The sequence below is a fragment of the Corvus cornix genome, chromosome 7, assembly GCF_000738735.6.
Source record: "Corvus cornix cornix isolate S_Up_H32 chromosome 7, ASM73873v5, whole genome shotgun sequence".
NCBI classification, from domain to species: domain Eukaryota; kingdom Metazoa; phylum Chordata; class Aves; order Passeriformes; family Corvidae; genus Corvus; species Corvus cornix.
Genome location: NC_046337.1, coordinates 39,109,753 through 39,134,718, shown reverse-complemented (window position 1 = coordinate 39,134,718; position 24,966 = coordinate 39,109,753). Strand labels below are relative to the sequence as shown.

Below are 24,966 nucleotides of genomic sequence, written 5' to 3'. Positions count from 1 at the left end.
AAATGCTATGGCATGGTTAGGAGTGGAGGGAGAAAATGAACAGAAGCGGGAAAGATCCTTCCTGCCACCTACCTTTTTTAGCAAAAAAGCTGTAAACCAGCCCAAAGGCAGGGAGATCTTTTTCTGGGGGCCTTTTGCATCCCTTCATTGGACACGGGCCAGGTGGGATGTGAGGGGGAACATACAGCAGGGGATGGACAGAAGCCCCCTTTTCCCACCCCTTCCTGCTGGCAGCAGCTCACCCTGAGGGCTGGGCATCCCTAGCCACAAATGTGTAGCCCAAGGGCTTGTCCCTATCATGTTTCTCCATGCCTGACTCCTGCCAAGGACTGTGGCAAGCCATTAATAGGTACCTCTTGAGCTGTAACAAAAACCGCCTTTCTTAGGGCAAATGTGAAGGCATTTTTTCCTGACTTTCCATGGAGAGGAGAGCAGCAGATCTGACACAAACAGCTGCCACCCGCAGAGCCGCCCCAGAGCTGCTCCTCAGACTTTCCAGCTGTGAGTGAGGTGTCCCCAGCACTGCAGGGAGCCCAACAAGCATCTCCACGGAGGAGGAGGCAGCATGACTAAGAGGAAGACATGAGACAATGTCCTGTTGAATGTCCCCACTGTCTGGGGAACAAGTGACTTTGCATGAATCCACAGTGAAAAGCTGTGACAACCACCGGGACACAGAGGTGTGGGCCTGGGAGTTTCCCCAAGGACCTTTTAGAGAGCTCCTAGGATGTAAAATCAAGATCTGGGAAGGAGGAAGTAAAGTCGGACAAACTCCCAAAGAGACTGTGGAAAACAATTTATTTGACAAATTTCCAAAGTGGACAATTTTAGTAAAACACAGGCATAAAATAAAACTAACTGGTACAAGGGGGTTTTGGATACAAAGTAAAGAGTTTGGGGTGCCGATATCTGGCAGTCGCTGTTGGTTTCTCCGAAGTGCATGAATTCATAGCAAGAGCACCAATGGAAGCGCTGAAACAAAATCTCACCCAGACAAACCACGTTTTCAGTGTGGTCTGAAACAACTGTGCAAACACCAAGGGCCCACATCACCCACGTAAGTGATAGCACCTTTGTCAATATATGTGTAGAGTGTGAGTCTAAGACCCTGGGAGATGATGGCAGTCTTTCCCTTGACATCGCTGGGCTGAGGATGAGGCCTTAATTCAATAGATAGTGCAGTTAGTGGGTTTCCCTAGGGCCCAGGTGCCTATCTCCTAGGTGGTCCTATAGAAACAGTACTCCAAGAGAGCTCGCTGGGAATTAGTCAGCTCGGCTCTTTTAAAATAAAATCTTAAAAAAAAAAAAAATTAAAAAAAAATCCCACTAACTGGGCTCAGAGAGATTTTCCAGAATGGAGCTTGAACCATAAAACAAGTCATCAGGTTATTCATGAGGTTCCTGGTTTCACTGTAGGACCATGAGATCAGTTAAGTGAAGGAGTGCAGTTATATAGCTTCTTTTAGGGTTTCCTCCCTCCCCAAAGGCTGCTGCCCATCCTTCCTTTGGTCAGTGCCCAGCCTCCCTGCCCTGAATGAGAGCACCAGTGCCAAGGGATGCTCCACCACCCACCTTGACCCCCAGCCCTGGGAAGTGAGTGTCCCATCCCCTGGCCCTGGAGGCCAGAGATGCTTGCACACAGCTTGGGTACTGCAGTCCAGCCCTCCCTCCTCCCCAGGCATGGGAGATATGAACCAAACTTGCCAGCTGTGACAATGATCCCCCCTCAAAGCTTGCTGAAGTGTGACTATTTCACTCGAAGCATAGCACTAGGTTAGGATCATCGTGAGCTGGGCAAGTGCTCAACTGATGGATGAAAGAGAGAAGGAAATGAACAACAACAAAAAAAAGCTAGCTAAAAAAAGCATAATCAGCCTTAAAAGACCAGGCTAGATCTTAGTGGTACAAAAGTCCTCATCCTGATTCTTTCTTGGCAAAAACACAGTGGGATGAGGTTGATATTTGTGTTCTGATGGCTTACTGCTAGGTCTGCTTGTGTTTTCCTGCTGTGGGGAAGGAAGGCAATCATGGGCAGCAAGGGAATTTGAGGCTAACAGAGAAGAGACACAGATGATGAAGCAGAGGGAGAAGGGAGGGGACTATGTACAGCCAGGCCGTGGCACTATGGTTATCTACATAGATGTAAATTCCTCAGGTTGGTCAAGAATACCATTAAAATTTTTTTTGCTTTGTTGGTTTTCCTTTTTAGGTGAGACAGAAGCAGCTATGGCCTTGGCAGAAACCCACCCAGATGCTCAGTCAACAGCTATCTTCCTGGACACAGTTTGGTAGAAGACACCACGCAGCAGAGAGGTGTAGTCGGGCACGCGGAAAAGGTGCCGCTCCCCATAGGCCACGTCGTAATCCGCGCTCTTTCCCGTGACCAGGACACGGATGTTTGGCTCGTTGGCTTGGCTGCCCACTGCCAGCACGTAGATCTCGATGTTAGCCTTCTGTGCGTCCTGCACAGCCCTCTCGATGGCCCTGGCAGTGATCCCTTGGGAGTGTCCGTCAGAAAACACCAGCACCCTCTTCTTGGCCACGGCGCGGGCGGAGCGCCGGTACAGCTCTGTGATGAACTGCAGAGCAGAGTTCACGTCCGTGGCGTCATTCATAAACTCCATGTTGTCAATGGCCTTGGCAATGACCGTGTAGTTGTACAGGAACTGAGCTTCCACTTTCTGCTGGTTCCGGCTGCTGTACTGCACCACCGAGATGCGCACGGAGTCGTCGGCGGGCTTGCCGGCCTCCAGGAACCGCCCTGCCAGCCGCTTCACAAACTTCTTGGTGGTCTCAAAGTTCTTGCTCCCCACACTGGTGGAGCTGTCCACCAGCAGCGTGATGTCTGCTGGCTCGGTGAAGGTGACTGCAAGGGGAAAGGTCCAGGGCTCGTTACACTTTGGCTCTCCTCCTGCCTCTTCCACACAAAGCTGATGAAGTCACTGGCTGTCTCACAGGCTTCCTGCCTTGTCAGATTCGGGAAATCTCCACTCTTGCTAGCTTGCTTTCCCCTGCCCCAGTGCTGTCCTACACTTGTCCTTTCACCCGTTCAGTCCTTCTTTTACCTGATTTAGGATAGGCTGCATTCCCAGGCATTTATTTGGCTGAGATAATCTAGTGACTCTTGTTTAAATACAGTAGCTCTCCTTGCGTGTGTGGGGAACCCACTTCATACTCCTCCTTGCCTCACTTCTTTCCATGGAAATTCTGAGGACTGAATATGCTTCTGACTTGGAGGTGAACTCCATTAAAACCCTCCCTGTACTCAGTTTTCAAGCACCTTTCTCCAATATCCCTGCCATGAAGCTGATTTTGCTCATGCTCCCACCACTAGATAGTGGAAGCAGGTAATGAGGTCAGTTGCTAAAACCTGGGAAGGCCATGATCTTTCACAGACTCCTCTCTAGGTTTGAGATGCCAGAGAAACAACCACCTAGGGTTTTCCCCAGCTGCCTTGGGCTGGTGTGTATGTGTGTGTGAGAGACCCTGAGAGTGTCTGACAGATCTTGCTCACCTCTCCAGCCCAGGAACCTCCCCACTGCAAGAGCTGCCCAAGCCATGTGTCCCCACAAACACAAACTCCCACTTCCCCCAACACAGCACTCACGGCCCCTCAGTGTGACATGAGGAGTCAATACTCACTTGGGCAGGTGTAGTCAGGACACTTCTTCTCTGTTAAGAAAAATAAGAGAGATTAATGTCACCAGCTCACCCAGGAAAACCACTTGTCCCACAGAGCCACTGAAGAGACAGACGATCACCTGCAGAAGGTGAACACCCACCTTTGCCACCTGTGCAAAGGCTATAAACGTGCATGAACAACAGTGTGGACAGACACATCCTGCAGCAGGTGAGGACGTGGACCTGACTACAAAGTATTCTGAGACACGAGATGCCTTTGTCCTGTATTTGCCTAAATTTGATCTCTGTTCTCTTCCCTCACACCTGCTTAAGAGCATGACTGTGGGGACACAAGAGAGAGCATCCTGCATCCCTCACCACCTTTCCCATTTCCTCCAGCCACTGCCTTTCACCCACCTTGGCAGACATATGAGGTGATGTTCTGCAAGAAGGTGTCATCCAGGAGCTCGGCATAATTGTCCCTTTGAATGGACAGTCCCGGCCTGGTCGGTCTGCTTAAACAAGCGATGTCATTCAGGTGATCTGGATTTGGTGGGTTCCGGAAAATGTCACCTATTCCAAGGGAAACCACCTGTGGGGAAGTTCGAGTCCGTTACTGGATGCATTCATCATCTAATGCATTCCTAACTGTGGATGCCTGTCACTTTGTGGGAGTGCTTCTAGTGACACCTGTGTCCCCTGCCCTAGCCTTGTGTGGCAAGGACATGGAGACGCCCAGACAGCCTGTGCCGTGCCGCACAGCTGCCGCATGGCGGGTCCCTGTGCCCTTACCGGGGTGACATCGCACAGGGAGTTGAGTGGGGTGGGGTCCCGCAGGGTGTCGGAGCGCCCGTCCGTGATGACGATGGCCACGCGCTTGTCGGACGTGAACCTCCGCAGCAGGTTGTCCTTGGTGAACTGCAGGGCCTCCCCAGTGTAGGTGCCCCCAGCGATCCACTGCAGGTTCTTGACTGCCCTGCAAGGACAGACACCAGTGAGCCTGCCAGCCCTGCCATGGGTACTGGAGGAGCCAGAACACGGCTTGTGAGCAGGCAGACACCCCTGCATGGGGATTTGGGTGGAAAACTGGCAAGCTCCTTAGCCTCAGCATTTAGATCATTGCAGCTGCAGGAGCTGCTGGCCTGCAGATGTAGGATAGGGGGTGATAGGGGTCCCTGGGTCAGACCCCACAGACTCACTGCTTGAGTGCCCCAATGTTGTCGATGTTGGCATCCCCCATGGCCACCAGCTCCTGTGTGTTGTCATGGCTGTACTGCACAACACCCACACGGGACTCTCCAGGTTCAAACTGTGGGACAGAACAGAAACCAGGTAGGGGCAGATACCTCAGGGGAACCCAGAGGCTCAGAATCCAGCTGATGGTTTCTCCTGAATGCCTTCATGGCAGGCTCTGATGTTTCTCTTCTGCTTTATTCTAGGCAGGCAGAGCCCCAACAGGAGTGGCTGCACATTGGGACCAATTTGGTGAGTCAGTAAGTGAAAGGAGACCGAAATCTAGATCTCACAGCTCAGTGGTCTCAACAGCAGCCATTGGACTCATAGGCACATGGTGGAATTCTTGGGATTGTCCTGTGTGCAGAGTCAGCAGTTGGACCCAGTCCTTGGGTCCCTTCCAACTCAGGGGATTCTATGGTTCCATGGGAAGATCTGTTTTCAAGACTCCTGGTTTTCCTCCAACACAGTGGTTTTGCTGCCCAGCTCTAGCTTTTCTGCTTATTACTGGCTCTTTGCCATCCAAAAAACCCCCACGTACGCCCACCACACAAGTATTCAGCAGCAGGTTGTGGTGTCTTTATGGATTATGTGCTTTAGATGTGGCTGGATACACCTTCAGGAAAGTCTGGATTCCCAAAAGCCCTTCAAAATCACAGAGGTAAATAAAGCACACAGCAGGTTACCAGAGAACAGTAAGAAGGAGAGCAAGCATTTGTGTCCCTCTTCAGACTGAAAGACTCACTACGGGAACAGCATTGCTGGGTTTGGGCTGTAAGGGTAATTTGTAGTAGAATGCTTAACTGGTGACCTAAACCCAAGTGTGGGGGCTGGACATCAGACTTCCAACACACTCCAGACACCTGAAGTGCTCATCAGAACAAGGTAGAGACTGAGACACTGATTGATCAGGCTGATTGAATGCTCGATGAGCCATCTGCTCTGGGACACAGAGGAAACAGTCTCTTTGCCCAGAAAGAGCAAAATGTTTATTTTGGGACAACAAACTACTGTCTAATCTCCATCACTTTATGAATTTGGGAAGACCCACCTCCAGCTTGAAGCCAAGCCTGGTGGAGGCTTTTTGGAGTGGGGGCACCTCCCCATTTTCCTGCTTGCAGTGAAAAGTAAGTGAGTGCACACAAGAATATCACAGCACTCAGCGGAAATCTCACCTTGACCCGCTCGTCCTTGCTCAGGCGGTCGATGACTTTGATGATGAAGTCCTTGGCAATCTGGAAGTTCTGCAGGCCAATGCTCTCCGAGCTGTCCAACACAAACAGGAGGTCGACGGGACCACAGGTGCACTCTGCAGCAAGGCACAGGAGCGGAGGGGCATGTTTTGCAGGGAGGCATTTCCAAAGGAAGCAGCTGATGCCTGCTGCAGCCCTGCCCAGCTGGGTGCCTGTGCCCCATCCACCCCCAAAGCACGGGGTAAAAGAATGCAGAAAAACAGCTGCATAGGAGACTTGAGAGCCAGTTTACAAATTCTTCCATTTGCTCCCTAATAAGACATGTGGCATTTCCAGGCTGTGAGTACCCTTAAACCACCCAGTAGTTATTCCATAACCCATTTCCTCATAAGCCTTCTCACTTCTGCCATTCACCCAGCCCAGCAGGACAGAGGTGACACTGGTGGGCTGGAGGAGGCTGACTCAGCTTGCTCCCCTCTTTCTCATAGCTGAAGAAAATCATGTGCCCTTGGCTCTCCCTTCAAGCTTTTGGACTGCAAGCCCAACCTATCAGGGCAGCATCAGGGAAAAAAGCCCAGCACATTCCTCTGCTGACCAGCACAGGATTGCGAAGGAAGAGGACAGAGCTGGATCCACAGTGTGCCCAAAACAGACATCCCAACTGCAAAAAGGGTGGAGAAAATCCACCCTGCTGGCACAGGGCACCTTGACAACTGTTTTCCAGTTGCAGGACTGAGCCACATCAGCCTCTAATCCATGTAGCACCCTCAGGGAATGCTTCCTGCCCTCCCCTGCCTGGCTCATGCCTGGTTCTCTCTCACAGGCTGTCACTGCATCTCCACAGCAGAAGGCAAGGAGCAGGGAAAGGGAGGGGTGCAAGGAAGGAGAAGGACTAGCAAATGTTTACAGAGCAACTTTGCCAAGTAACACTCACCGCAGCAAGCTAGAGGAAAAGGGAGAAAAAGAGAGAACATTAAAATGCTTGACAAAAGGGTTTTTCACACCCTAATCCAGACTGCAGGTTTGTGTCTCTGCAAACCCACAGACACCTGGCCTGGACAATCCAAGCTCATGGAGGTTTCCCTCCCACTCGAAATACCCAGATTCTCTCTTGTTTCAGGTTGTGATGCCCTGACCTGGACCACCATACACAGCAGAGCTCTGCTTCTGCACACACTGATGTGTTCTTTTTAAATAAAAATAAAAGCTAAGTAAATCACCAGAGTGTAGAGCTCAAAGTCAGTTCCCCAAGTACCCTGCGTCCTTCCAGCACTTCCTTACTGGCCATGGGCCAGAAGTCCTTTGTAGCACGTGTGCTGCTTCTCCCCATGGCAGGACAGCCCAAACCAGGCCCCCCTTTCCCAGGGGGGAATATTAGACCATGATATTTAGGAAAAAAAGAACATTGCAAAATGGGCCACTCAATTTTACACAACTTTGCTCATATTTTCCCTGCACAGAACCACAGGCAAACCAGTCTGCACCATGTACAAGTGAGACACAGTTGTATGAGCTACTCTAGAGATGGAGCTGGAGGTCCCTGGATCCAGGGGACTTAATTGTGACTCATGAAAAGGGGAGAGATGCCCATGGATGGCACTCCCCTGCCTGGGAACAGGGAAAAATCAGCTGCCTCCTCCTCAGCAAGGTACTGAGCAGGGTGGGAGGAGAGGTACAGGGATACTCACAGCACATCTTCATGATGATGTCCAAGATTTCACATTCCTGAAAACAGAGCAAAAGAAATGTTTAACAGCAAAAGCAATGCACAGACCAGGCCAGCAAGCAGCACCCCAATCCTGTCCCACTCACATCTGGTCCTGGAGGCCCCACAGGTCCTGGTGGTCCCTGTTAGACAGAAACACAGAGGAGTTATGGGAGCAGTCAGTTCTATCTGTGGTGTACTCTGATAATACCTTGCAAAGCAATGCAGAATTGGGAAAAGCCTCTTGGCTTCCCAGTTGCTGGCTCCTGCACTGGGCTGGGAACAGGGACATCTGCTTGTCTGCATGATGCCCTGGTGCTGCACAGAGGCAGGAGGAGGAGATCCACTTCCACATGTGTCATGCACACCGAGGAGGGAAGGCAGTGAGCACACACAATGTGTGCCATGGCTTGGTGTTGCTCCCAGAGCACCCAGGGGATGGAGGGAGGGAGGGAGGGAGGGAGGGAGGGAGGGAGGGAGGGATGGATGCCATTGGGGCCAGCCAGGGTCCTTACTTACCGGGGGACCTTCACGTCCCCTGTGGCCCTTTGCTCCTTTGATGCCACTGGGCCCAGGGGTCAGGTTCTGGAATGAAAACAAAACCAAAACTCATAAATCTGTGTGTGTCAGGGGGCAGCACCTTTCCCTCCAGATGTCTGATAAGCCCTGCTTCACCACTGAAGTGTTATCTGAGGTTGCTGTACCCAACTAAATGAGGACTTGGAAGGGACACTGGGGAAATCTCCCTCCATGGGGGAGCAATGCAGCTCAGATCACCAGTGCCATCATCATCAGTGCCACCTGGAAGCATACAAAACCTTGCAGAGGTGATGCCTGCCTCAGCCTAACTAATGTGGAGGTTTGCCAGCTGTAGAACAACACACAATGAACACCAGGAGAGAGCTCCCCTTGCCATCCATCAGTCACTGCTCAGAGACAGAGGGTGCTTGAAAATTTACAAAGTCAGATGGGCTCTGGCCCATCATTGCCCAAGGCTCCTGCACTGTGCTCAAGGCAGAGAGGAGTCAGCATTGCACAGGTTACTCACATCATTGCCAGGGTCGCCAGCTTCTCCTTCATCACCTTTAGGTCCGACATAGCCTTTTGTTCCCTGAAAAACAGTATGGATGAGACTGCTGTGTGACTGGGTGTTGTTAGTGTGGTGAAGTTGGTGCTGGCATGTGGTGACCTTGTGACAGCTGGCTTGGGACAGGGGTGGAGAGCAGCACATAGGCTCCCCAGCACCAGATTTCAGTGCTCTTGATAGAGAGATCTTCTTAGGTGGCTTTCACTGCTACAGAATCATGGAATCGTTAGGTTGGAAAACACCTCTAAGATCGAGTCCAACCATTAACCCAGCACCAAATCAAGCCCCCAGCATGGCATCATCCAGCTCCCGTGGGTGACACTCCCAAACCCAGACTCTGGCTCTGGGACTGCTTCAGAGAGCACCCAGCCCAGGCTGCTGCCCTTGGGTGTTACAGCCACAGCAGGACACTTCCACTGGAAGCATCCACTGCAGGGAGAGGTGAGCAGAGGGAGAAGAGGGTTTTGGAGGAGCAGGTTGCTTCAGGGAGCCCATTCCACTGTGCAGCTAATGGAGAAGCTCCGAGTGCCAAACCACCACCAAGGGCAAATCCTGTGTGGCTGAGGAAGCAGCACACTTACGTTAGTGCCAGGGTTGCCTCTGTCTCCTGGCTGCCCCTGGGGATGGAGAAAAGAAAGTATGTTAGGTTGGACAACTCGACATAATGGTATTACAGTTTCAAGGCAGCACAAAAAACTTACTGGGGCACCTGTGAATCCAATTGTGCCGTTCCCAGGAGGACCATCCTCCCCCTGGAAAGGAAGGCAGACATAGATGAGACAGAGAAAAGTGGACCCCTCAGATAGCACGGCAGCAGGATCCTGCTCTCCTCGGACAGTGCGTGTCCCCAGCAGCACCACTCACCCTTTCTCCCATCAGCCCAGGGTCTCCAGGCAGCCCAGGAGCTCCAGGCAATCCCTTTGGGCCCTGGAAGGGGCAGAAGAAGCAGTCAAGCATTGTACAGTATCACCCGAGCTGGGAAGACAATGCCTTCTGAGGCAACCAGCTACCAACACGACCCCACCGTGGAGGTCTTCTGTTTATACAAGAGCAATGTGAAGATTTAGATTAAATGTCAGGAAAAAGTTCTTTACTCAGAGGGTGGGGAGGCCCTGGCACAGGGTGCCCAGAGAAGCTGTGGCTGCCCCATCCCTGGCAGTATCCCAGGCCAGGTTGGACAGGGCTTGGAGCAGCCTGGGATAGTGGAAGGTGTCCCTGCCCATGGCAGGGGGTGGAATAGGATGAGCTTTAAGGCCTGTCCCAACCCAGACAGTTCTAGGATTTCTATGGAAGCCAACAGCTGTGCTTGGGGTTCCATTTGCTCCCTGCCCTGGGGATCAAACCTTGTGGCAGAATCAGGTAGCTGTCCCCAGAGAGCATCTACCCCAGCTCCTGTGATGGGAAGCTGTGTGGTTTGTGGTGCAGCTATAACCTCCCCAAGAAATGACCTGTGGGAGGTGGGGGAAGAGGCAATTGTGGCCTCAGGGACCCACGGGAACGCCTTGATGTGTCTGCCAGGAAGCACTGGAGCCTGTACCAACAGGTTCAATAGGGTTCCAGTATCCATGGGATTTGGGGAAAGCCCTAAGGGGCAGCACCTCCTGCTCTTCCCTGCATCCCCTCCCCGCAGAAGTGGTGATGAAGCAGCACTGACCTCACTGCCGGGGGGGCCGTCATCTCCCCTGTAGCCTTTGGGTCCTGGGGGTCCGGGCTCACCCTAGGGAAACACAGAGAGCTCTCTCAAGGGGGGTGGCTCTTGCTGCCGCTCCTGCCCTGAGGCACTGGTCCCTTCGTTTTGTGATGGGTGCAGGTGCCCATCAGTGAGTCAACTCCACCTCGGCCAGCCCAAGAAGGGACCTGTTGATGGGGGTTAATGCTGGTGGGGAAGTGCTTCAGGAGCTGTGCCTGGCGCCTCCTTTTCCTCCTGCCTCCCCACGTTTCCTTATGCCATTTTCTCTGCAAAACCCCGTGGGAGGCAGATCCCTGCTGAGCACGAACCAAACTAAAAAGCTTTCTGGGCCAAGGTGTGACACTGCAGGTACGGGCCGGACCTCATGTGCTTTCAGTGGCAGCCGAGGCACCCGAAGCCATCCCTCTCCTTCAGAGCTCACCCCAGTAACAGAGGACCTGGTGGGAAGAGGACCAGGGAGGGCAGGCTGATGCTTTCCAGCATCAAAGCACAGCTGGGTGGCACAGTGGCATCTCATCGGCTGTGACAGAGGTGCCCCTGGAGGACAATCCTTGGTGCAAGCACATCACCCTGAGGGTGACACAAACCTCCCTGTGCCTCAAGGCTTGGACACGTCTGGGTCACAGCCAGGCTGGCTCTGGTGAGTTTCTGTCCTCAGGAGGCTGCAGAGCCCTGGCAGTGCCTGCTGGAACAGACCAAAGCTGTCACTCTGCCACATCCCATCTGGGCAGTGGCTGCTTGTTCTGCCAGCTGCAGGGCTGGCCAGAGACAGCACGAGAGAGTAGAGGAGGCAGGAGGAGGGTTCTTTGCTCTGAGAGTTCCACAGACATCCAAGGGAGCCCCTCCACCTTCTCTCAGTGCCCACAGCCCTTTGCAGGGTTTGCTTTCCAGGAGGTGGGATATGATGGTGGACAATGGCTGGGTAGTGATGCTCTGGCCCACAGGCCCAAATGTTCAGGCAGCATTTTGTGTGGAGCTGGGTGTGCAACCAGCCCCCAGGCAAGGCAGAGGACAGAAGGAGGCAGAGAGCTGGTGCCAAACATCCGTGCACACCGTATGCACCCTTCTTCCAAGGAAAGGTGTCCTTAGGGGCGCAGAAATCCTACAATTGCACAGCGCAGAGCACTGAACTGCTCCGAGGCTTGTGACCTTATTTCTGCACAAAGGCCCAGAAGAGAGAAATCTTGGAAGGAGGGACAGGAACTTGTGATCCTTCACATCAGCCAAGGCTGGAGCCACGGCACTCATGGCTCATGCTGGCCCTTTATCCCCACTGCAGCAGCACAGCGCCAATCCCTCATGGCCCTGGAGGAGTTTATGATGGATGACGCAGGATTTGGGTCAGCAAATCTTGTCCACTGCTTCTCTGGGTGTGACAAGGACCCGACAGAAGGGATGGGCACCATGCCCAGGAAGAGAGAAGGGCCACCAAACCTGTCCATGAGGATCAGGGAGAGAGGGTGCTGGCCTTTAGCTTCTCTCGGATAGAAACGGGATGAAAAAGAGTCACAGGTTAGCAGCAGCGCTTTCCCCTTGCCAAGAGAAACACAGTCCAAGGTCCAGAGCTTGCAGATAACATGGCTTGAAAAATACTTGTGTTTGCCAAGGTCCCACTCTTACCCAAACCTAATTACACATTTATTTTTAATTTGGCCAAACAAGAGCATTCTTCCTCAGCTCATGGAAAAATCATCCTCACTGTGCAACTGCTTTTCAAATCTCCCTGGAGTAGTGGGAATGCTGGGGCAGCCTCTGGCCTGGGGAGGCACCGGAGCTGCTTTTGTGATGCTTCCCTCTCTGACAGGGGTTTGACCCAAGTTCAGTGGTGGGGAGGGAAAACTGGTGTCCCGTGGGCTCAGTGACAGCAGGGAGACCATTCTTTCTCCTCTTCCTCCCCAACTGGAAAGGCTGGCTGGAAGCAGGATCTATCCCAGCCTGGCTCCCCACCAGGCTGGGACATGGCTGGTGCCACGTCAGGATATCCTCACCAACACAAGATGTCTCATTGACACCCCTGACTGATGTGAGCAGCTTCTGGCCCCAGGCCTGAACATTTTGTGCATGGCTGCAGCTTGCTCTTGCCAGTTTCCAGTTCTGTCAGATGTGTTGACATCTGTTTCCATGGGATTGAGAAATGGTGTGCAGGTTGTTCTGCCCACAGCCCAGTACCCAAGTCTCCATTTTTTCAGCCCTGTTCATATCCTCCATCCTCATAGAAATCCCTGCCCTTCTTCACCAGCTTTGCTTCCTGGTCTGGAAGATGCTGAGAAGCTGCCCCAAGATGCTGTGGCATCAGTTAAACTGCCTATCCCACTCTCCCTGGCATCCCAACCACTTCCATCTGGGATCCAGAAGATTAAACCAAGCTCTTACCTGGTCGCCAGGTGGTCCAGGGGGTCCTTCCCGCCCTTGGTCACCAGGTGGTCCGGGCTCTCCCTGAAAGCACACACAGAGGGCATGAGAAACACAACGAGGAGCAGGCATGGGTGCAAAGGGACCTGTGTGCAATGGGGAGCAGGGGTGCAGCACCCACAGTAGGGTGGAAATGCAGTCATCCAAACAGGCAGGGGTTTGAGGCAGATTTGGGAACTGAGTAGGGAACTGTCAGAGATGCAGGGAAATTAAAGACAGGCTAGTGTGGCCACCTTGAATCCAAGAGGATAGCCCTAAGAGGGAGGCCTTGTGAAGCTTGCCTCTAGGGGACATTTTTCAGCCCATTTTGTGCCAGAAAAGCAAATGTCTGGAGAGATTCATCTTCTGCAGACACACAGACCTGGCCCTGGACCCAAGCCAGCCACACTCTGCACCCACGGCTGCTCTTCTGGAGCAGCTCCCGCCCTGGGCAGTCTGTATGGAGAGGAGCACAGCTTCCAGCAGCATCCTTCCTCCAGCCTGCCATCCCTATGGAGCTAAGGGGATTTCCATGGGAAATCATCCGCGTCACAGACGAAGAGAGAGACACCCTCACCTCTCACCACCAGTGTTGTCCCCTCTCCTTTGCTAACACTCAGAACCCTGAGCCAGGGCTGTTTGCAGAGAGCTGACAGCCAAGGAGGGCCCAGAAAACCTGAGTCTCAGTGGCTTTGCACCTCAGCAGCTCCCACAGAAGGAAATACCCCATGGACACGGCTCAGCTCCCTTTCACTGAACAGCCTTCCACCAGTCCAGCAGAGCTGCATCCCAGCAGGGCAGTGTGTCTGCCAAACCCAGGCAGGCTCTGCAGCACCTTCCCCCTCCAGACCCACGGCCAGGAGTGAGCAAGTGAGGGAGGCAGAGGAGAGGGGAATTTGGGGGAAGTGGTTGAGAGGATGGTGACCCAAAGCTGTTGTTTGCAACCTAGAAGTGTCCAGATGCATAAGCCAAACAGCAAATATAAAACACAACTTCCAAATGGCCCTGAGACGTTTCTGGCGAGGTTACACAGCCTCGTGCTTGGACTCAAAGTTGGAAGGAAGCAGCCCATCGTCTGCTGAACAATTTAACTGCAGACACTGGCGCGCCTTCATCTCCCGCACATCTGTCCCGCACACCCCGTGCGGCAGCCCTGACACTCCCAGAGCAGTAAACAGGAAGGGGGAGGCTGCCAGAAGCCCCCTGCCAGAGCTGCCCCTCCCCAAGGCAGGCCTCTCCCCCCCGCTCCAAGCTGGTGCTGGGTCCCAGCTGTCCTCGCTGCAGGGACAGGAGATGAGTGCTGTGACGGTGGATGGGGACATGGGATGCTGCTTGTGGAATGCCCTGGCTCCCACCATCCCCACCCCGCGCAGAGCACCCCTTGCCCCTCCCTGTGAGGTGTGGCATGGCTGTCGCTTGCCACATGTTTGTCCTGGCCTGCTGAGGGCTCCTGCCTGTCCCTCCCACGATCACGCTCGATGACTCAACCCCAGCAGGCTGGAAACATACTTTCCTAGTGACTCCCACTCAAAAGGGGAGGGAAGAGTGTTCCCCCCTTCCATCTGCAACCACTCATGCTGCTCTGCTGCTGATGGCACCTGTACCCTCCTGCCTGAGCCACCGGTAGCCCACACAGCCCCTGAGCACCTGGAGGAGGACACCTTCATTCTTTCCTCTCCATTTACTAGTTTTCCAGCTGTGAGGAAGGAATTGACAGCTGTTCACCTGCTCTTGGCTTGCTGGGCATGCTCTCCTCTGGGTTTTGGCTGTTTGGTGATTACCTGCCAGCATAAAGGGGCAGTTTCTCGGGGACTACAGCAGGTCCCTCCCAAACTGGCAGGTCAAGGCACTGAGCTTGCCTGCTGGCCCACAGGCTGCTGGAGTTAGCCCCTGGACACCTCTTCCCAGCCCCTGGCTTCCAAGCATGCCCCTGCTTGCAAGCAGATGCTGAAGGCCGCCCTGCGGGTGCAGTTACCAGCTCTCCTCTCGGCCCGCGGTCACCCGGCGAGCCCGGGGCTCCTCTCTCTCCATTGGTGCCCTGCAAAGAGAGGGTGGCATCACTAAGTCAGAGCCTGCTCCCAAGCAGGGCAAAGCCCTCCCTCACTGCCCACCTCTGAGCAGGCTCAGCCCCAGGCCCCCTCCTCCTCTTCCAGAGGGTACCAGCCCCAGCCTGTGCCCCGGTGGGATGCCTAGCAGAGGTGCCCTCACTTACCCGTTCTCCAGGAGGACCATCCTCACCTGGAGCACCCTGTGGAGAAACAAGAGGGGTGGTCAGGAGGTGGGGATGGCCAGCAAGCACACACAGGGGCATCACAGGCAGAGAACTCACCTCGTCACCAGTCTCTCCTGCTGGTCCAGGCTCACCCTGGTTCCCAGGAGCGCCCTGCAAGGCACAGGGAGGCAAATGAGAAGTCAGACAGTTCTGGAGCAAAGCCCTGAACGCTTGCAGAGCTTTGGGCAAGCTCTGCTTCAAAGCCCAGGCTGGATCAGGGGTCCTCTCCCTCTCACAGAGGGCAGAGGATGTTCAGACACTTCGTCACCCACCTTCTCTCCAGGGTTGCCAGGAATCCCCTGTCGGCCAGGCTTTCCGTCATTCCCAGGCTCCCCCTTCACAAGAACACAAGGCACTATTACCAAGACTGCATCCAGCAGTGGATTTCAGCTCCCACTGCTCAGAGGCTCTCAGGAGCCCCAGTGCACCCCAAGCCTCTTTCATGGCTGTGGTGTTTCCCCATCCCAGCAGATCCCTCCCTACTCCACTCCCAGTGAAAGCCACCCTTTCACAGCACTCCCCTGATATCTCAGGGATGGTTATGCCAGGCTTGTGGGCACCCACGAGCCTTGGGCACCCTGTGGGTGATGGGGGCCATCTTCTAGTGAAGAGGCCAGGCTGGACAGGGCTTGGAGCAAGCTGGTCTAGTGGAAGGCATCCCTGCCCATGGCAGGGGGTGGAATGAGCTGAACTTTACAGTCCCTTCCCATCCAAGCCATTCTGATTCTGTGAGAGGCTTGCCCCAAGCAGTGCAAGGAATTTCTACCTCTCCCTCTGGCAGAAGAGGGGTCCCAGCATCCCTCCTCTGCATGAGGCTGGGCAGAGCAACTCACCTTTGCTCCCTTGGGTCCAAAAGCACCGGGATCTCCCTTTGGTCCGGGTGGGCCTTGAGCTCCCTGTTGAAATTTAAGGCAGCATCACTGAACCCCGAGCTGGTGACACCATCTGCAGGAAACTGGGCATGGACTGAGCATCCCAGCAGCCTGGCAGGCAGCTCCCTGTTGGGATGGGCAGGAGGGACACGGCCAGAAGGGACTCCTGCACCATGGAGCCATGCAAGCAATGCTGCACCCACATTGCTGAAACACTTCTGAAGCTCAGAGGAAAATGGCAGAAAAGGCAGCTTTGGGCTGCTATGGCTGGACCACGGTGACACTGGTGCCACCACAAATGTGTCATCCCGGGAGCATGGAGAAAGCAGGGAAACTGGAGAAATGCAATGCCGGGATAATGTTTTCCAGTGCTGCATCCCAGGCAGCCCTGGGCAGTGGGAGACAGCTTCCAGGCAAGGACGAGGCAGACTGCCCCAGGGTCACCCCCGAGGTGCCATACCTGGGAAAAGCATTGCATATTTCCAAGTAATTCCCTGTTTCCACACACCATCATGGCAGAGCTGTTCATTTGCATGCAAGGGGCACCCACAGGGCACCTACGTCGAATCCAGGTGAGCCTTTGCAGCCAGGTAATCCGGGGTATCCAGCTTCACCCTGTCAGCCAGACAAAGCAGGGGTTCCCAATGAGTGACACTCACGGGAAGATGCCATCCCTCATCCCAGACCCCTGGAAGGTACATTCCAGCCCCATCCCTGGCTGGCAGATGGATGGCCCTGCAGGAAGAAAGCTCCACTGCCCCACAGGCTTCATCCCTAGACCCCACAAAGGTTTTGGAGGGGCAAAAGCCAGGGTGCTCAGGCCGAGCAAAGTGCCCTGGAGCAGAGATTTACCTTCATGCCATCGATGCCATCGATTCCACGCCTGCCTTTCTCACCCTGAAACAGAGAACAAGGACCATGAAGTGATTCCCAAATTCCCAATGCCTCCCAGACGTCAAACAGAGAAAAATGGTGCAAAAGCAGAGGCTGACCTTGGCTCCTTTGGCTCCTCTTGAGCCCTGCAGAGGGAAGGAGAGAGGTGTCAGACCCCCATGCGGAGCAGATCTGTCCCCCCAGCACAGGGCAGTCCCCATACCAGCTCAGTCTGAGGGTGCAGGCATTCACCACTCCTCTGCACACCACCGGACCCTGCTGGATCCCCGCCCCTGGCTCAGGCAGGGCCAGCAGGAGGGATGGATGCAGGGGCACACAGCGGACCCCAACACCACACAGGTGCAGGGCCAGGCCAGGATAACCACGCAGGGGGACACAGGGATCTCCCCCAAACATCCCTGCTGTCCTCACCTTCTCTCCTCGGCTTCCTTTGTCACCCTAGAGAGGAAAGGAGAGAGGCAAATGGGAGAGTGAGAACACTTGCAGCACCAAGCCTGTAGCCCACCTCTGAACCACCTCTGTGTGCCGGCAGCCCCACATACCTTCATTCCTTGGTAGCCAGCAGGTCCCATGTCTCCTGGCCTGCCCTGGAGGACAGAAACACAGTGTTACGGGGGCAGATAGAGTCAGCACCATGGGACAGCATCCCCCCAGACTCCTGATGTGGGGCTCAGCTGCCGTCCTCTCCCACAGGAGCCTCCCCCATAACTCTGCTCTTTGTTTTCCTGGTCTGGGAGCACGGGATCATTGTGGAGGGCCAAGAGGACCTGCCTCCACTTCCACCATCTCCAGCTCTTTATGGAGGTGAGGGAAACTGGGCGCTTGGGGACACATCACTTGGGATGAAAGGGAAGGGCAGAAAACCCTTGGGAAGGAAGAACATGGCATGGGGTTTCCAGTGTGGGAGTGCGCAAGATGGGTAACTGCACACTCACGTGTGTGGGAGAAACCTGCCTCCCAAAAATAAGTGTGCCTAGTAAAATAAAAGAGGGAGGAGGAGGGAAATGGTTTCCTCATGCTCTTAGGTTATTTACCAAAGGCTTCCCTGTAACACTGCTGTGCTTGTTGTGTCACAGGACGCGGGAGGGAGCCCAGAGTCCAGCCCTGGGCTGGCACACATGAGTCAGAGACGTGTCCTGCAGGAGGGATGGCTATTTTGGGTGAGGAACAAGGAAGCCTTGTAGCAAGAGGAGGAGCCACCTCACTGCACACCGTGACTGCACACCCCATGGAAACAGGGCGATGCTGGTGAGGATGCGCCTGAGAGGTCTGGCCAGAAGCAGCCAAAAAACAGCCCCTGTGCAGAGTCACCAGGGCTGGTCCTTCACTTACTGGGTCTCCAGCCTCTCCTTTCTGGCCGGGAAGACCTGGCTTGCCTCGTTCTCCCTGCAATACAGGACAGAAACACAGTTAGTTCATCATCCCCAGGAATAGAACGATGAGCTGTTGAAAGGAGAGCAGGGAGGATGGGAGCAGAAATGCTCCATGGATATGGGGAGCATGCTGGCCACATGGGAGCATGGTGTGGGTCCACACCCCACAGGTGATCTTGGAGGCCTTTTCCAACTTTCATGGTTCTCTGATAATGATTCCAGGTCTCTGAGCACCCCCAGTGAGCCCATCCCACTGTCCCAGTCCCCCAGCACGGCCACAACCAGCCCCTCACCTCATGGCCTGGGTCACCAGCAGGTCCAGGGGGCCCTCGGGGAGGCTGCAGGAGAGAGGTATGGGTTAGACCAGCCTGAGGCACAGCCTGGGACTGTAGGGATAAGAGGGAAGGGGACAGGGCCCTCAAAAGCCTGACTCACCTGGCACTCGAAGGAGCAGCACTGCACAGAAGGAAGGACAAAACAGCATTAGAGGAGGGGGCAGCAGCAGGGTCAGGCTGCACCCCACCTGGGGGGGGCTTCCCAGGCTGGCAGGGGCTGCCTGCAGGGCAGAGCTCTGCCAGCAAGCCCCCCTTAGCCATGGGTCAGCCACAGGAGACAGGCTCAGTCACAGGGGGACACTCACCAATTGCTCCGTGTTCAGTTTCTGCAAGACAAGAAAGCAAAGAGAAGGGGTTTGAGAGGGACGGCTGGGCCTGGGGAGGGGGCGGGCTGGGGAGGGGGCGGGCAGTGCTCACTATCATGTCGATGATGGTGTTGATGGTCTCCTCCACATCGATCTCCCGGGTGGGCTTCAGGCTGGTGGCGGTGAAGTTGCGGCGGTAGGCGTGGTCCGTGGCGATGATGTTCAGCCGCTGGTCCTGGGGGTGGGGAGGGCAGAGTGAGACCTGCGGGCACCTGTGCAGGCTCTGAGTGCCCCTCCCTCGTCACACGGTGGGTCCCAAGGTCCCACTGGGGACACCCTGCTGGGAGCATCCCTGCTGTGTGGTCCCTACCAGGTGGTTGGGGGAGATGGCAACGGAGAACACTTTGATCCCCAAGAGTTTGGCTTCATTGGCAGCATCATCCAGGCCCCCACAGGGCTCCTTGTAACCTTCCAAGGGGTGTCCATCAGTCACCACGATCAGGTATTTATTCTCCTTGTGATGGGAACCCCTGGAAGGGTTTAAACACAGGATTTAACATTGAAAGGATTTAGCTGGTTGGGACACCTGGGGACACTGGCCCCAGACAGACGCCCAGTGGTAAGGGCGTGCTCATCCCAGCAAAGCTGGGGCAAACTGCCACCCCCGTGCCTATGCTGTGACCTCTTTTCCCAGCCTGGGACAGCTCTGCACAATGCACAGGGATGTCCTAACCTGGAAGCTCCCACCCTCCACCCGCCAGAGCCACACCACCCGCACCCCGCTCTGCCCGGTGCGGCCCCGCTGCCTGACCCGATGAGCAGCTCCTCGATGCCGCGCTTTATGGCGCAGTCGGTGTAGGTGCCCTTCCCGATGTAGTTGATGGATGACACGCGGTTCTTCAGCTCGCTCTGCCCGCTGGGCATCGGCGTCAGGCCCTTGATGAGCACCACCTCGTCGCTGTAGTGCAGCGCTCCCGCGTTCCACACCAGGTTGCGGTCGCAGCGGTAGTACCTGTGCGGACACACCAGGGCACGGGGTTCACTTCGCTCGCACCAGCATAGAAAATGCAAAACAGCAATTTGCCAGGGCTCCCTGCTCTCCTGCAAAGCTGGGACATGCTTCCCATGGAAAGCACAGCATGGGGCCCCAGAGCAGCTTGTCCCGAGTGTGGAAAGGCAAAGCGGGTGGGCATCTGCAGGGATCAAACAGCTTGGCAAACAGGCTTCTGGAAGAGGTGCCAGGGGCTGGAGCTGGGCAGGAGGTGCTGAGCCAGACACCCAGGTGTGTGTGTGCAAGGCAGGTGGCCACTGAAACACTGCACACAGCGGTTCTCCACCGCCAGATGTGTTAAAATCAGAGAGGGATGCCTCCCTTGGAAGGATGCTCTGGCTTGGGGAAGGATGAGTGTGTGTGTGTGCTGAAGCCCTGTCCTGTGCACTGACACATCCAACACCTGTGACTCCCTGGGACAGGGGCATCACCTGTGCTTTGGCCACTGCCCCAGAAAAGGTCCTGTCAGGATATGGGTCCAATCCCAAAGGGATATGGTTTCTTTTTCAGGAAGCAGGACCAATCCCAAGGGAGTGGTGTTGCACATCTTCTTTCCACCCAGCAGGACCTTTCCCAAAGCCACCTGAGCCTGCTGTTCCCTCCATCCCACTGCAGGCAGTTGCCTCTGGACTGAGCCCAGAGCTGTGCACAGGGGAGAGGGATGCTGCACTGACGGAGGCCTGGCAGGCTGTTCCCAAGCACAAGGCTCACTCAAAGCCTTGTGAGATAACTCTCCTGCCTGGGCAATGGGCAGGTGAGCTGATAACTCCCTCCTGCCCATCTGAGATAGGGCATTGCCCTTCCAGCTGGTGCAGCAGTGGGACATCCCTATGGTGTCCCCTCTGGGCACCAGCACACATCTCCTGCTGCCCTGGGGAGCTCAGCAAGATTCATGGTGCCCCAGGACTTGTGGTGCTCCTGTGCATCCCTGGATCTCCTGCCCACAGGCAAGCCCAGCACCACCCCCTCTGGGATCTGGGAGCCTTTGTGCTCCTGGGCATCCCTGGGTGGCCTCTCCTTGGGAAAGCCAGGGTCAGACCTGGGCTAGCGGCTGCAGAGGTGGGTGAGGAGGAGGCAGATATAGATCTGGGGAATGGGGCAGGTAAGGGGCACCCAAAGCTGGGGTACACCAGTGGCAAGGGGGGTTTGCTCTGCAGGGTGCCTGTGAGTGCAGGCTTTAACCCCAGAGGTGTCCTGCTGCCACCCACGCACCCGGCTGGTTCTGGGCCTGAGCACAGGGACCAGCATCGCTTCGGCACCGCACAGCAACCACACGGCCACCCGGAGGGGGTGGGGTTGGGCTGCCGGGTCTGCCACTCCAGCAGTTCCTGTCCTTCCCGAGGGTGGGTGCAGGCAGCCCTGCTAAAGCCACGCTGCTGCGGTCAGCACAGAGCCAAAACAAAGCAGCCGAGGGCCGGGAGAGGGAGGAGAGCCTCCCATCCCCCTCCCCAGCATCCCTGCTTTCCTTCTTTCCTTCTGTAGACAGACACGCAGGGGGATCTCAGCATCCCACCCGGCAGCAAGCTCCATCCCTAAAGCAGCCCGGATAAACCCCGGGGGAATGTACCTCTGGGTCAGCTTATCAATGAACCGGTTGGTGAAATCCTTCACTTGGGTAACCAGGTCCCCAAAGGGCTTCACCCTCAGGGCAACGCTCTCTGAGGTGTCCAGGACGAAGAACAGGTCCACAGGGCAGTCTGCGAAGAAGCGGAGAGGCAGGAATTGGCCGGCGCTCCTGCTGCATCGCCTCCCCGTCCCAGGCTTCCCGCGCTGCCCACCCAGTTTCCCTCCTAGCAGGCTCCTGGGATCTGGGCAAAGGGGAATGCTTTCACATCCGAACCCCCTTGGCATCAAGAGTAAGCAAGATCACTTTTTCAGAAGTCATAATTTTGTGGCATTGAACACTTTCCTACGCTTTCTTCCCCATTTCCATTCAAAGGATATCTTTGCAAGACCTATACTACTTATTATACCAAGTAACATGCAGCTGCAGGAACCACTCAGAATAATGAAACCATTTTAGCAATTAATGCAATAAGAAAGTAAAAATTTTCTGACACATACTGTGAAAAGTATAATTTTAAGAAAGAGCAACAACAAAAACTTCCCTTAAGAGCCAGCGTCAAGCCCAGAATAATTCAGAAAGCTGGACTGGTATCAGCTGTTATCCCCCTCTCCTGCATCCCACTGCTACTGGTAACTCCTGACCAGACAGAACCAAGGAAAAAGAGCCAAAAACCACAAAAATGGGTACTTCTTGCAGATCCTCTCTAATCCTACACCGCTCTCCTCAGTGAGCCCAAACGTCCCGACAAATCTGTGGTGTGTCAGCAGTGGAGGCATCCGCCCCGGAGGGAAACAGCAGTCAGGCTTCTGTGCTGATCCCAGGAAGGAAAACCACCCTGGAAAGCATTCCAGGCTTACCTTCTGCGCTTGAGACCTGGGTGATGATTTCTGGGCGCTGAGCACATGAGCCCCCCCACAGGAAGCCGGCCGGGAGCAGCAGAGTGAGCAGAAAGTCTCGCAGCCTCATGTTTCTTGGTTCAGATTACCATCGAGCCGGATCCAAGGAAAAAAGCAGGGAAGGAGAACCCAGCAGCTGAGCGAGGCCACGGTCCGGAGGCAGGAGTCGCTGAAGATTTTTTTTTACCGCTTTCCCCTTGGTTTCCGTGGGAGGAAGAGAAGGCAGGAGGGTAAGGGTGAGGAGGAGACTTCTCCAGCCCGAGGACGGAGGGAGGGATCAGGGGCTGTCAGCTGTGAGTCAAACTTAGGAAGCATTTCTCCTTACCCTTTTTATGGAGGTCACTGTACCTGCGATGGCAGCCTGGCCACCAGTGCCTGGGACCTCCACAAGCCTCGCAGGGAGCCCTGGAGCAGCCCGTGCCCAGCGTTGGGGCTCAGCCTGCTCGCTGGGGCTGGGGGCTTGGGGCACCTGACAGCGCTCTCCTCTCAGCTCCTGGGCCAAGGAGGCTGGGCCAGGGGGACAGGCATTCCCATCATGTCCCAACCTGCACGAGAGCTGGTCTGGGTTGTCCCATGGGAGTCCCCACCACACAGCAGAGCTGAAGCTGTCCCAGGCACAGGGGCACCATGGAGGCACAACATTTTCAGAGAAGCGCTTTCTTCCCTGACTTTCAGGGCTTTCTGCTCAAAACAGGAGAGCCTTGTTCCTGAGGAGAAACCCACAGCAACACCCCAGACTGGGAACAACCCTTCTCACCAGGGCCGTGCTCAGAGCAGTGAGCCAGGAACAGGGTCAAAGCTGTCAAGGCCAGGAGGTAAAGCAGGAGCACTTAGGGATATCTAGAGATGAGCATCTTCCCACTCTGTGAGATGGCAGGAAAGCCTGAGGACCTCTACAGCAAGGCACCCCAAGGTGGTATTGACCATCTGCTCTTTATGGCCAGAACTGGAGACAGTCCTGGAGAAGTCCCAGGTCCTGCTAAACCCCCCATCACAGTGGGAGCATTAACTGCTATGGGGGGGAGAGGTGAAATCTCTGAGGACTGACTCCCATACAGCTGCAGCTGTAACTTGCCCCCAAAAGCACAGGTGGGCCCCAAAAGCTGTCATTAAATAAAAAGTCGATGGCTCCAAAGAGCAAAGAGGCGACAGCACAAACCCATCTGGCACAAACTGTTTACACCCAGGCTGGTGGCACGAAGGCAGCAGAGACCTGGCACGCTGTGGGACCATGCAGGGCTGCTGCCACCTCTGTCACCCTGCCTGTCATCTGACAGCAGCTTTGTGTGGATGCTCAGCAGCAAATGTTGCAGGTTTGGTTGTTGAAGGTGTCCCAAGTTGAGACAACTCAAAAGAACCCAGAAGCTCCACCGATGACAAGTTACAACAGTGGAGGAGCCTGTCCACTCTGTCGAGGCAAATGCATCAAATAATGACTCTTTGGATAAACAGCATCCAAAACCAGTGGAAAATAATCTGCAGACCGCACTGAACTGAAACCTTGTGAACCCAAAAATCTGTGCACCCTTTTTCCGCTCCAATGCGGATTTACGGAATCACAGAATAAGCTGAGTTGGAAGGGACCGTCAAGGATCACCGAGTGCAACGCACCGCCCCGGCACTGCGGTGTGTGGGCTCTGCTGCACAGGTGGCACCAGGAGATGAGGACGCTGCAAGGCAAATTTTCACAACATCTCAAACCTACAGAAGATGCTCTCCCAGAGAACAAGCATGCCCAGAGACAAGTCCTGCTGCCTGACACTTCATGGGGATCAGACCTGATCTGGCTTTCCAACACACCTCCTCAGGCTCCCACAAGGGAACTGCTGTCCTGGGATTTTGAAAACCAGCCAGCAGCTTCCAGAAAGGGGTTTCTGGGAAGGGACCTGTCTTCATGCATCAGCTCAGCAGAGTAATTTCCTCTTAGCTTTCTCTCTTCCCTTCCCTCACAGGGGATTATCCCAAGCAGAAGAAGAGCCGACCTCCCGCTCCCTGCGGGCAGGGAAAAGCAAACCCATCTCAGGAGCAGCTCCACAGAGCTGGAGCAAGCTGGAGGCCAGCTGGCTATGTCAGCAAAGACTTAATGATCGTGGTATGGCCTGTGCAAGGCGCCTGCTGACCGAACGAGGCTCCGAGCAGCTGCAGCCTGTCAGGCCCCGTGTGCCCTGGGGAACTCCTCCCACCCCGCTGGGGACCCCAATCCCTGCCTGGAACTCCGCCTGGCCGCCCCAGGGCTGTCATCAGGAGCGATGTCCCAGGAGCATCTGACCAGACCGCTGGACTGGGGCTGTGTCCAGCGTTTTCAATCATTGTCTTTTCCAGGTCTGTGGTGCTAAACCACGGCCAGCAGTGTCCCCAGGACACTGAACAGCCATTTCCTTGGAAAAGTCTGGGCTAGTTTTGCAGGAAAAAACCCCCATTCCCAAGTCACTGGGACTAGCAGCACGCCATCGTGTCTCGAAATCCAAGGACACGTGCCTG

General features: G+C 55.1%; 1 protein-coding gene across 1 annotated transcript; it reads right to left on the bottom strand.

Moving 5' to 3' along the window:
- Positions 1–779: 779 nt before the first annotated feature.
- COL6A1 (collagen type VI alpha 1 chain) lies at positions 780–22,764 on the bottom strand. The gene is made up of 35 exons (XM_039555152.1): positions 22,447–22,764; positions 21,590–21,719; positions 19,783–19,983; positions 19,342–19,501; positions 19,084–19,206; positions 18,972–18,992; positions 18,767–18,787; positions 18,625–18,669; positions 18,291–18,344; positions 17,501–17,545; positions 17,370–17,396; positions 17,057–17,083; positions 16,917–16,961; positions 16,626–16,679; positions 16,026–16,088; positions 15,465–15,527; positions 15,250–15,303; positions 15,133–15,168; positions 14,896–14,958; positions 12,903–12,965; positions 10,494–10,556; positions 9,704–9,766; positions 9,541–9,591; positions 9,421–9,456; positions 8,801–8,863; positions 8,272–8,337; positions 7,860–7,895; positions 7,736–7,772; positions 6,982–6,990; positions 6,030–6,163; positions 4,821–4,930; positions 4,414–4,597; positions 4,039–4,213; positions 3,643–3,672; positions 780–2,866 (listed from the first exon to the last, which is right to left on the bottom strand). The coding sequence occupies exons 1-35, from the start codon at positions 22,553–22,555 to the stop codon at positions 2,256–2,258; spliced, it is 3,072 nt and encodes a 1,023-aa protein (XP_039411086.1). The 5' UTR covers positions 22,556–22,764; the 3' UTR covers positions 780–2,255.
- Between the last annotated feature and the right edge of the window lie 2,202 nt (positions 22,765–24,966).

Excerpts from the sequence above, each read along its gene's own strand:
- COL6A1 (XM_039555152.1), bottom strand. The coding sequence starts at position 22,555 with ATGAGGCTGCGAGACTTTCTGCTCACTCTGCTGCTCCCGGCCGGCTTC. Across the intron at positions 8,864-9,420 it reads GAGGCAACCCTGGCACTAAC|GGAACAAAAGGCTATGTCGG; the intron begins GTAAGTGTGCTG and ends ACTGTTTTTCAG. Across the intron at positions 7,896-8,271 it reads GGGGACGTGAAGGTCCCCCG|GGACCACCAGGACCTGTGGG; the intron begins GTAAGTAAGGAC and ends TCTGTCTAACAG.